The sequence below is a fragment of the Hydra viridissima genome, unplaced genomic scaffold (assembly GCF_058129835.1).
Source record: "Hydra viridissima isolate aposymbiotic clone 2 unplaced genomic scaffold, HvirCarnegie_v1 scaffold_9, whole genome shotgun sequence".
In the NCBI taxonomy this organism is placed as follows: Eukaryota; Metazoa; Cnidaria; class Hydrozoa; order Anthoathecata; family Hydridae; genus Hydra; species Hydra viridissima.
The window spans coordinates 11,906,486-11,919,060 of NW_028324308.1; the positions used below are offsets into that span (position 1 = coordinate 11,906,486).

The 12,575-nt window shown below is 28.1% G+C and overlaps 2 protein-coding genes across 2 annotated transcripts; one reads left to right on the forward strand and one right to left on the reverse strand.

Annotated features, from left to right (window-relative positions):
- The first annotated feature begins 272 nt into the window (after positions 1-272).
- On the forward strand, positions 273-4,130 carry LOC149884065 (sodium-independent sulfate anion transporter-like). Its single transcript, XM_090098344.1, has 4 exons — positions 273-420; positions 526-1,350; positions 2,555-2,846; positions 3,111-4,130. Exons 1-4 carry the CDS (start codon positions 403-405, stop codon positions 3,911-3,913), a joined length of 1,938 nt encoding a protein of 645 aa, XP_089954470.1. The 5' UTR covers positions 273-402; the 3' UTR covers positions 3,914-4,130.
- Positions 4,131-9,576: 5,446 nt separating this feature from the next.
- Positions 9,577-11,190, reverse strand: LOC149884066 (uncharacterized). The gene has a single exon (XM_090098193.1). It carries the CDS (start codon positions 11,104-11,106, stop codon positions 10,537-10,539), a length of 570 nt encoding a protein of 189 aa, XP_089954319.1. The 5' UTR covers positions 11,107-11,190; the 3' UTR covers positions 9,577-10,536.
- Positions 11,191-12,575: the final 1,385 nt, after the last annotated feature.

A 12,575-nucleotide genomic window follows, 5' to 3' on the forward strand; every position in this document is an offset into this window, starting at 1 on the left:
AACAATGTAAATACAATATTCAGCTTGATGGGTTGTTAGTTTGGTTGTCGCGTTATTTTAACGATACATTATCGCCTAAATTTAACGGTCATTAAGATTCTCATTATGTTCAATTAAACTTCGACACGCAATATTTTAGAGAAATTTAAAAATTCAAAGTGTTTTATATAAATAAACGAGACGAAATTATCTACATTTTAACTATGCCAATTACTTATCTCAATTAGTTACTTTAATTCGACGTATTTCATTAGATTTCTCAAATTACGCCAGACAACGTAAACAGTAAACAATTTAAAATGTTTCTATTAAGCTGTCAATCATTTGAAGCCATAGTTGTTGGTGATAATTTTCGTTTGAAAATGATAAAATCGGCGTATATTTCTTTAACATAAACGGCGCATGGAAGACTCACGAATTGTAAGCGCCGTTGCATGTTAAAGAAAACCTTTTTCTTTTCAATAAATTTTTTCTTGTTTATTTTTAAATTTTATAACTTGTTCTTATTATATTTCTTATTTTTAGTGTTCAAAAATGTTCTTCTCAAGCATAAAGAAAAGTGATGTTGTAGTTTTGTTGAAGAGATTTTTCCCTATATTAGTTTGGCTTCCTCAATATAACTTGAGTAAATTACGCGGTGACCTTATTGCCGGATTGACTTGCGGTGTTGTTGTTATTCCACAAGGCATTGCATTTGCTAACCTTGCTAAACTTCCACCGCAAAACGGCTTGTACGCTTCATTGACACCTGGTTTAATTTATTGTATATTTGGCACATCAAAAGATGTTAGTGCAGGTACTGCAGTGACTCTGGGTTTATATACATCAAGGTTCAATCCAACAAACACAGCGTTAGGTGCTTCGCTTCTGAGTTTTTTGACTGGTGTTATTTTAGTGCTTATGGGCATTTTTAAACTAGGCTTTTTGATAAAGTATGTGCCTCAGCTTGTGATCAGTGCGTTTGTATCAGCGACAGCCATCACCATCATTGTAACGCAGTTTTCTAACTTGCTTGGAATTAAAAAGGCACCACAAAACGTATTTGAGATTCTTAAATACATCATTGACAACATCCGCCTCACGAACAAATGGGACGTAAGTATGAGCGCTTGCTGCCTTGTTTTTCTGGCGTTTTTTGTTTGGCTTTCAAACAGAAAGTTTGATCCTAACCCTACAACCCACATCAAAGCGAGAGCAGTTATGAAAAAAGCAATTTGGTTTTTATGTGCGGCTCGTATGGCTCTTGTTTGTCTCTTTGCAACAATTGTTGTTTACATATTTCACGTAAATGGCTACAAAAAGGTGTTTTCAATGGCTGGCGTAATTCCAAAAGGGCTACCTCGTTATCAGGTTAGAAAATACTGCCATATTTTTTAAGACGGGATTTTCTGACGTATTCATGAAACATTTTTAAGGTTATCTATTTAAAATAGGACTTAAAATCTAAAATGAAACAATTTGATTAACGATGCTTTTTTTAAATATAATTAAATTCGAAAACCTAAACATACAGTGAATATCTACAAATTACATTATTAACGAAAATTGCTTTGAAGCGTCCGAATGGGAAAAAGAATTTAAAACATTAAAAAATCATTAAATCGATATGTGATAAAATAAAATATGCATAATATATATAGTTTGAAATCTATATTTATATAGAGTAAACTTATATATCAATAAACTTATTTATCTCTGAGCTCATATACATTTTTTAATATCAGTGGAACTGGTATGAGAATAGTTTATTTGCACAGATGCGCATATTTTTTGATACATTTTGTCATGGAGAAAAAATCTAAATTATCTTGTAAATTATCCTTTTGAATTTGAAGTTTGAAACTTTGAAACAAATTTTTTTTTTTTAATGTGAAACAAGTTTATGATTCTATCACTTCACAAATTAGAATATCCTGTAAAAATCCTCAGAATCTCTGCGGATGTCGCTTAATAAGCAGATAAACTTTTATTGTGATTCATTTTCTATGTAACTCAGCATGGTAGCATGTAAAATGATTCAAGCACCCAGAACAATTAAATTGTGATGCGCATTTTAAATCTTTAGAGAAAGTAATTCTTTATTTTAATAAACATCATGCACTTCTTTTCGCAAATGTCGTCATTAGGAAATAAATGTTAACCGCGCAATTGTAATGACTATTTTTAGCAAGTAAACATAAAATCGAAAACTCGTCACAAGAAAAAGCTTGCAATTTATAAAAACCCAAATTTTTTTTTAACAACTTAATTTTTTTAAAAAAGTTAAGACGAAAAAAAATATTGCGGTTAAAAACATATCTTAACTGAAGAGTTTTTTTTTAAAAAAACTATACTCGCATTCTCTAAATACTTTTTAAACCGTTTTAACATCCTTTTCCATTCATCATATTCTTCAACCATCTTAAATAACTACCGTAAAGAAAACATAATTTAAAGCCGTCATTTTTCATTAATTTTTATTTTTGCAAAGTTTTATTTTAATTATTTCGCGTTTAAATAGTTCAAGTTCGCTTATACCTAAAGTAAATACATTATGTTTGAGTTTTCTATTTAGAGTCCATTTCAACCGTTGATGAATGGCAATGTTACGGTAAAAACTACAAGTGAATTGGTAGAAGGTTTTGGTGCGTCTCTTTTTGTATTGCCTGTAATTATGTTCATCGAGCAAATGTCAATAACGAAAGCCTTTGGCAGGAAGTTTAATTACAAGGTGAAAGCACAACAAGAGTTGATTGCAATCGGAATGTGCAACATCGTCGCTTCTTTTTATGGGGGTTGGACTGTGGGCGGAAGCTTCACACGTTCGGCTGTAAACTCTATGAGTGGTGCCCAAACTCCTCTTGCAGGTAAATGCCGCTAGAAAATAGTCATAATACTTTTTATAACGGGTTTGGATCAGAAAGCCAAATAGCCATAATATTTTTTATAACGGGTTTGGATTGGAAAGCCAAATAGTCAAAATGTTTTTTACAGCGAGTTTTGAAAGAAAGATAACGTTGACAAACAAATATTTCGAGTTTAGTTGTTTAAATCAAGATTACAAACATTATAAATTTCTGACTTATTAAGTTCAAAATTTCAAAGATCTAAACTTAGATTTTTTTGCACAGGTGCCATATCTGGAATAATCGCATTGATTGCTCTTGAGACGATGACTCCAGCTTTTTATTATATTCCTTCGGCGGCTTTAGGAGCGATGATGCTTATGGCTGTGCTCACAATGGTTGAAATGAGCATAACAAGAAGCATTTGGAAATTACACAAATGGGATTTGCTTCCATTTTTAGCTGCTTTCGGCACAAGCTTTTATAAACTAGAATACGGAGTTATGTCAGGAACTGGCATAGCAATAATTATAATGCTTTCCCGTGAAGCACGTCCAAAGTACTTTCTCGAAAAAGATGATGTGGGTAAATCTGTCACTCTTTTACTAATGGAAAACTTGACGTATCCTGGGGTGGACGCAGTGAATAAAACTATTTATTCTGAGGTAAACAATTTTAGTGATATTCAAACGTTATTCCTAGACATGTCTACTATGGTGCGAGTTGATTTTACAATCCTGAAAAACTTTGAGTTTTTGAGAGAAGAATTATCAAAAAAAGGAATCGCTCTTCGTTTTGTCAACTTTTCACGCGAATCCATAAAGAGGAAATTTCTAAATGCCGGCTTGATTGTCTTTGACGAAGTTTTGACAAACAATGACGCAAGTTCTTTGTCAACAAAGATTGAACCGACGCCTCAAAACAAAGAATTGATAGGAGACACTTCGAAAATAAAGTTCCTGAAAGCTGGATTAACTGAGGAAGAAGATATAGTACTGGAAAATATTGTGGAAAAAAATAACAATACAATCGAAGAGAGTTCTTTAGACGTAGAAAGTCTTAACGTCATGCATTTTAAAGATTTATAATAGTTTTTAAATTTTTAAGATATAAAAATTTTTTTTATATATATTTTTTTCTCCGCACTTTACCAATAAAAAATAATCTCTATCTCTATTTATTATTGTTTTTTTTATAAAACTATTTATATCCTTTAAACAAGATTAACTCGAAATTAATATTGCTTGATCAAAATTTTCACTTGTATAGAAATGTTTTTACTAAATAAATATCAATAATCTTAAACAGGTTTCAATATTTTGTTTAAATATTTGAATATTTTGTTTAAATATTTGAATAGTTAAAAGTATTCTTGAATGTTTTGATTTCGAAAATATTTTGAATGACAAGCTGACCTATCCACGTTAATTGAGTCTTTTGGTTCAAATGATTTCGTTTAGGTCAATTATACCTATAAATAACTCTAAAATTCGTGGAATCCTATGAGTGCAAAAAAAGATCTTTTTTTTATTACTTAAAAAAACCGTATTTTACGGGAAAATAACTTATAACACAATTTCCATCAAATATTTTCTTTTTTTTTCATATTTTATGGCCCCTTTTTTTATAAACGTCTTCGGGAATACAAAAAGCATTTTGTGACCGTTAGACTCCAAAAAGACGTTTAAAAAAATTCGACTTTGAAAAGATTTTATTATTTTTCCGATAGGAAGTAAAAACGTAATGTTTTAGCAAGACATCTGGATTACAAACGTGTAGTTATGTCGAATTACGAGAAGGTACGTTAAGTCTAATCTTTTTTATTAATAGGTAAAAAGTCAGTCGTAACTTTCATGTATTTTTTTCATTAATTCACATTCAATTTTGTAAACATTCTAGTTTTTGAATATTGAAAAAAATCTCAGAAAAAAATATTTTAAAAATATTTAATAGAAAGAGATTTTAGTAACAACGAAGTAATGTTTTAAAAAAATATTTGGTATTAAAAAAATATTTGGTAAAGATGACAATAAAAACAACATTTGGGAAAAACAAAATGTTTAAACACCTAAAAAAATTTCTTTTGATGCAGCAGAGTAGACATTTTTTTACATAACGGTTGATAAACCTATGACCTAGAAATCTAAGGGATACTAGTTCAGATATAAACTAAAGAGCTACCAGATTTTATAGCATTTTAATTGATCGAAACTTTCATCACTAATTAAGTATTAACTAATAAAATGCTATTTTTTAAGTTTATTTAAATTTATTAATCACTAAATTATATTTTACTTCCATTAAAACGTGCAACAGAGGAGGCTACCCCCCAAAAAAAAGCATATTTGCTTTTCTACAAGTTTAAACCAACTTCGTAAGGTTTAAATTTAGAACAAAATGTCTCTGCACACTCTTTGGCAAAGTTTGCTTGCCCATTCTTAAGATATTCAACAAAAGGCTAAACATGACACAATAGAATGTAAAACTTCCATTTTAGTTAACTTTTTCCGCCTTAAATTTGGGCAATTTCTTGGGTTAGTTTTCAACTAAAACATAAACCTTTTATTATTTAAAAATATTTCCTTCCTATAAAATATGGATGTAAGCTAAGATTACAACTTTATCAAGTTCATCCAAGTTTTTGAAAAATATAGATATTCAAGTCTTTGATGAATATAATTTCATTCTTAATAACGTTTAACTCAGGAGCATCTTTAACTATTGCAAGATTTTGACGCGAAATACCTTCTTGTAAATTTTATACTTTCTTTTGGATTAAAAAGATGCTTCTCCCATCCGAAGAAGTTCGTATAAATGTAGAATGAAGCTTTAGAGCACTTTGATTTCTTTGATGTCTTCTGAACACAACATTCCAGGAAACTTTTCTCATTTCATTCAAGGAAATTTGTAAAAATATCTAAATGATTATGATTATTACCAAAATATCCATCACTTTCAGCAACTTTCAACAACAAACAAGAGAGGCTACGAGCAAGTAAATGAAATAACATTTATTTTTGTGTAATGCGCATAATTATAATATATTTTTCTGCATTAAATCATTAACTTAGCTGCACCATTTTATGTGCAACCATTGGAAGGGATAAAAAAATTAAAAAATGACAATATAAAGTGTAAACAAATAAAATCTACAAAAGCAACTTTGTCACATATAGAAATGATTTTTTCGACAAAATAAAAAATTGATAATGGATTTCACTATTCCATTTAGTTTTCAAAAAACACTAGGTTCGTCCTAGCAAGCATAACGTTATGCTTGCTAGGAAGAACCTAGTGTTTTTTGAAAACTAAATATCCACTAGATATCCAGATTAAAACCGTAAGGATTCCATATGGTACAATATGGAATCCGTACGGTTTTAATCTGGATATCTAGTGCGGGTTAAATCTGGTATTTTCCAACAAGGTTTATTTGGGTCCCTTCTGAATTTCCCGTATGCGCGCGCCGATCAGGTGAAAATTTCTTTTGCTCACTTATACCAAGGACGTATTAATAGATGGACGTTCAATGCATTGTTATAGATCAAAGGTGCCGCCAATTAGCTAAAAACTGCGTGTTACCGTCAATTTTCTAAATTCATGATACAGATATTCCGACTTCTACCCGTCAAATTTCCGTCAAAAAACCTCACTTAGTAAACCCATTATAATTATGCATTTACTGAAGCTTATGGTTATAAAAGACAAAAAAATTAATCAAGAATAGTTCACAAATCTGAAAAAGGTTGGTTTGAGCTATGAACTTTGCTTAATAAAAATTTAACTGTGTTTAAACTTTGACGTCTAAAACTAGGCTTTTACAAAAAGCCTATTTTTGGTTTACTAGAATGGATAGAGTAAAGTGAAACAAATTTTCCTTGTTAAATTAAAATTGCTATGACATAGTTTAAAGATTGAGTAAGAGATTTTCAGTGTTCTTTTCACCCCACTCTCCGATTATGCTCCCCACTTTAAGGTTCAAATCAGAGAGTATTTCTTATTTTAGTCGGAAATGTCGAACTTATTTGCCTCGCTTTTTTTTTCTCTTGAATTAGTTTTTTTTTTTTTTTTTTTCGCGAACGTCCTAGTTATAAATTTTCTTATTTTCGATACCTAAATCGCATTTTGTCTAAAGGTATTATTACTAAAATCATCTTAAAGTTCATAAAAAACTATTGATTTCAGAAGTTGGAAAGAAATATTAAGGATGTATTTTTAATGAGCATTTTTAAACAGTCAGCCATGTAAAGCTTCTTTAACTTATAATGATCTTATCATTTTTATTGTTATTGTTGTTACTAATAGTAACAATATGTTAATAAAAATAATATGACCATACCTTTCGTTGCATATTATTGAGCCTTCTACAAATGGTATACAACCTTATTTTTAACCTTTTCTAGATATATTAAAAGAAGTAATCTTATATTCAAATCTATTATCTCATTACTGGAGAAATAATGAGTCTTCATTAGGAATATTTAAAACATTTATCCGGAAAGTGTGGCTGCATAATAAAACAGGATAGTCACTATCAGTTAAAACCTGTTGTTATCTTTAAACAAGCAACTCTTAGTTTTTACAAGCTGGATATAACCTCAGACAATCAAAAAGTTCATCCTGAATATTTTATCAAATCATTTTATATGGTCTTATGCAGGCTAGATTTAAATTCAAAAAAAGGATTTGAAGCTGAGAGGAATGATAAATTCTTCACTTTTTCTGAACAAACAGAAACCTGTTATGTATGTAACAAACTCACAAGAGTTGGAAGAAATAAAAAAGTACATGTGATAAGTATTCATCAACAGTTAAAAGCATTTGCATCAAAACATGGTTTTGACTGTTACAATGAAAATAACAAAAATTATTTTGTAATAGTTAAAATCAATAGTTCTCGCCAATCAAATGGCATGTGGAGATTAATTTTTTTAAATCGTGAAGTACCATTATCTATTAATATTGACAAATCTCTTCCAGATCTACTAAATCTTCAATCTGCTATTATCATACTCTACAACATTTCATGCATAAACTTCTTTAATGTAATAATGACTTCCACTATCTTTTTTACTAATAAGAAATAAATTTTCTGATTTTAAAAATTTCCGAAGCACATCAAATGAGGATGTTGGAATAATTGAAACAAAAGAAGGCAATACAGTTGAAAACTTTAAAGTTATTAGACATAAAGATTGCTCATTAATATGGTCAGAAGTCTGTTGTGATTTTAGTACCATCTACTGTACTAACTTGCCTCTGATGGAATCCAGGTTAAAGAGTAACGAAAGTCAATCATCTATTTCCTTTAACTAGCCATCTTTTAACTGTGTACATTTTCTTACACCAGTATATGTAATAAATGTAACAAAGACAACTTGCATTCTTCTATATGGAAGTTCAATAGTACAGTACAACAATTTACAGTTTTGAATAATTTCTAAAATCAAAATTAAGAATTATTACAATATTTTCATAATCTGGGAGTATTTGCAAATATAAATTAGCACCAGTTTAGACGTTAAGTTCCACAACATGTGAGTATAAACACAACTTAAGTACGAATGTAACATTTCTTTTCATGCTTTTTAAAATTCGATTCTCTAAAAAATTTATTGCGACTTTTCGGACACGTAAATTTGGTTATTAAGCGTTCTTCTGTTTTTTTTTTCAGCATTTTAGTTTCTAATTCTGCAATCAGCTTCTCTGCAGAAATTGCTGGTGATATGACCTCCAATTCAAAATCCTCTGATAACAAGTCTGCTAACTCTTGAAGATCTATCTCAATAAAATCAGCCACAACTATTTCAATTTCGTTATAAATATTTTCAAGTAAAAGAGAATAATCTTCTTGATTAATAGCAAAGCCATACTCATTTTATGTATCGCTGCTCAGAAAAATATTTTGAAATATTTTTATTGGATAGTCAGAATATCTTTTTTTTTGCGAACCACGCTCGTTGCACATTGTTACAAATCTTTTGTTTTAAACAATTTTTAATAAACGGTAATTTGCTACCATTTACTAAAAATTCCTTTTGTTACTTGAAATTTAATTCTCTTAAATATTTTGACACTAATAAAGGACCTCCCTTCCCCGTTTTTGCCAGAATGGTGGTCAGGAGAATAGAGTTACTTTTATTAAGAGTAATCAAGTTTTTGATGGAGACCTTTCACCAGAATAATAAAATGTAAAACAATGATTTACATGTATAAGATTTTTTTCTTTTTAATATATATAAGAATTTAACATATATAAGAATTTTTTCTTTCCTCAAAAGTGTTGCAAATGCAAACTAAGCTAATTAATTAGTTGAACACCTCATAAAGTTTAAGTAACTCGATATTTGAAAAATGCGCAAAACTACAATATTTACCCCCCGTTTAAAAATATTCCTTAAGTTACGTACAACAAATTATTAGGCATAAAATAGAGAAAATTGAACTAATTGTATATATTTATATCATTTTAACTGACAAAAATTTACAATAAAAGGTAATCAGGTTTTTTTTTATAAATCGTATAAATGCGTCAATCGTAAATCTTAAAGGAAAAAAAAACACCACATAAAAACTGAAAATCGATTTACCTATTTATAGTAACCTATTTTGACATGGCAGTTAATATAAACATTTATCGAAAATGTAAGGATTAACAATACTAATATATATATATATATATATATATATATATATATATATATATATATATATATATATATATAAAATCAAATTAAGATATAAACTGCATTTTTAGCATAATGTTGGCTTTTAGTAAATAAATAAAAGCATTAAGTTCCAATAATGAAACTACCTATTATTCATTTTTAACAATAGACACCAACGTGAAGGTAAGCCAAGCAGTCTATCAACACAAAACATCACAACAAAAACACATAACAATAGAATATTTACACCCTTGATCCTAAAATCCAGCGAAAATAACAAACCAAATTAAAATATGAAAGGCAAAAGTAGAAAACCAATTTAAAGTTAACTATATATTTATCTTTTTACTAAACATATAACTACATAAAAGTATATTTGTTTTTATATTCAATATTAGTTATTCCATTAATTCAAGTTTAGGACATTAAAACACCCTAGATTTAAAGATCAAGGTTGCATACTCTCCCATACACATTACGCTAAAAATTAACAGACATTATTGTGTTTCCAGAATAATTAAAAAAGGCTAGACAACACAACCTAGCTCTAAAGCAGTAACACCGCATGACACTAAATGCTGCCAAGTCACACCTCTGCTATAAGTACACCGCTTGGCTGGCAAGGTTATCAATCTTGCTCAATATAATGCCAACTCACACCACTTTGAAAACATGGAAACAACATAATTTAAACATATATACAGCTATAAACAAATATGGTTTCATATAACACATATAAACATATTAAATGACAGGTATATTTATCAAAAACTATGAAAAAAATATTAAAGTAATAAAAAAAATATAACATTATTTGTGTAACACTTTTCACCTACCATACCTTGAATGAGATGTTTATCAATTTTGAAAAACAAACTATTAAATGCCCTAGTTCTTGAACAAGCAACATATAGTTGACCATGAGAGAAACACGGTTTTTTGAGATATACCCCAACTCTATCAAATGTTTGACCTTGACTTTTATTAATTGTCATTGAATAAACCAATCTGACAGGAAACTGACGACGTTTCAGAACGAAAGGTTAATTAGAATCTGATGGAGGCAACTGAATTTGAAAAACAAAAACCCATTTACCACCAGAAACACCTGTCAAAACCTCTGCATCAATATAATTATTTTGAAGAGCAAAAACTTTCGTTCGAGTACCATAGCATAACCCAGCTTTGAGATCTAAATTTCTAAGTAGCATAATTACACAACCAATTTTCAACTTTAAACAATGAGGTAGCATACCTGAAGGAGTTAAGCTGTTCAAAAACTCAACAGGAAAGTTATTTCTTTCATTAAGGTCATCAGTATCAATTTGATCAGCACTTAAATAAATTTTGACCTCACCCAGCAGACATTCAAGCACTTCTTCGTTGATTAATAATGAATCAACATTAGTTGATGTTAAAATCACGCGTTTAGAATAATCATTTTGATCAGCATCTCCAAAAATCTTTTCAACAACTGATTCATTTTCTCTAATGCACTGATTTGGTATTTCAATGCATCCTTTAAAAGGATCCTCCTCTTTGACAGGTATTGTTCCATTCCCAAGTTTTAGTAGCCATTGGGAAAATTCACTTTCCCCAACTCGTACTCTCATATTTTCAGTTAATGCAAACTTCTGCACCCATCGCCAAAGCAAAGAACATTTTACACACAATTCTACTATTTCAGCTGGTTGTGTTTATACACAATTCTACTATTGTTTAAGTCGGGAGATAGGGGATTATGAAGTTATATAGTTTAAGGGAAGGTAGAGGAGAGCGCAAGGGAGGTGATATATGATTCTTAGTGATAAGCAGCAAAATACCCTATTGCTTATCACTGTTTTAAAGGCCTTAAAACAACATATCAAACTCCTTGTCCTCCAGTTGTTGCAAACTACAATTCCCATTGTGTCTGGATATTCTACAGCTTTCAGACCATCCTGAGACTTGTAGTTTTGTAACATCTATAAAATCCTTATGAAAATTATGAAACTTTGAGAGAATTTTTTTAAACCGGAGTCGGAGTCGGTACAATTTTTCCGACTCCGACTCCAGCAAAAATGAGCTCCTCCGACTCCGACTCCACGACTCCGACTCCGACTCAACAGCCCTGGGAAAAACACGCTCTCTCAAAGACTAGTAACTAATGACGAAACGACGTTAAACATTAAACGTTAAAGGTTTCTGTAGGACTTATTTAATAATAATAATAATAATAATAATAATAATAATAATAATAATAATAATAATAATAATAATAATAATAATAATAATAATAATAATAATAATTATAATAATAAAAAAATAATAATAATAATAATAATAATAATAATAATAATAATAATAATAACAATAATAATAATAATAATAATAATAATAATAATAATAATAATAATAATAATAATAATAATAATAATAATAATAATAATAATAATAATAATAATAATGATGATAATAATAATAATTATAACAATAAAAGTAATAATAATAATAATAATAATAATAAATAATTAATAATAATAATAATAATAATAATAAGAAGAAGAAGAAGAAGAAGAATAATAATAATAAGAAGAAGAAGAAGAAGAAGAATAATAACAATAACAATAATAATAACAATAGTAATATAAATAATAATTTTTATTATAATAATAATTTATTTTTATTAATAATAGTTTATTTTTATTTTTATTATTATTATTATTATTTTTATTGTTATTATTATTATTATTGTTATTATTATTATTAGTTATTTATTATTATTATTATTATTATTATTATTATTATTATTATTACTATTATTATTAATTATTTATTATTATTATTATTACTATTATTATTAATTATTTATTATTATTATTATTATTATTATTATTATTATTATTATTATTATTATTACTATTATTATTAATTATTTATTATTATTATTATTACTATTATTATTAATTATTTATTATTATTATTATTATTATTATTATTATTATTATTATTATTATTATTACTATTATTATTAATTATTTATTATTATTATTACTATTATTATTAATTATTTATTATTATTATTATTATTATTATTATTATT

What these genes read in the sequence shown, in the direction of transcription:
- LOC149884065 (XM_090098344.1), top strand. An exon ending in AAGGGCTACCTCGTTATCAG is followed by an intron (nt 1,351 to 2,554) that starts GTTAGAAAATAC and finishes TTTTCTATTTAG; the next exon opens with AGTCCATTTCAACCGTTGAT. An exon ending in TGCCCAAACTCCTCTTGCAG is followed by an intron (nt 2,847 to 3,110) that starts GTAAATGCCGCT and finishes TTTTTTGCACAG; the next exon opens with GTGCCATATCTGGAATAATC.
- LOC149884066 (XM_090098193.1), bottom strand. Translation starts at nt 11,106, where the DNA reads ATGAGAGTACGAGTTGGGGAAAGTGAATTTTCCCAATGGCTACTAAAA.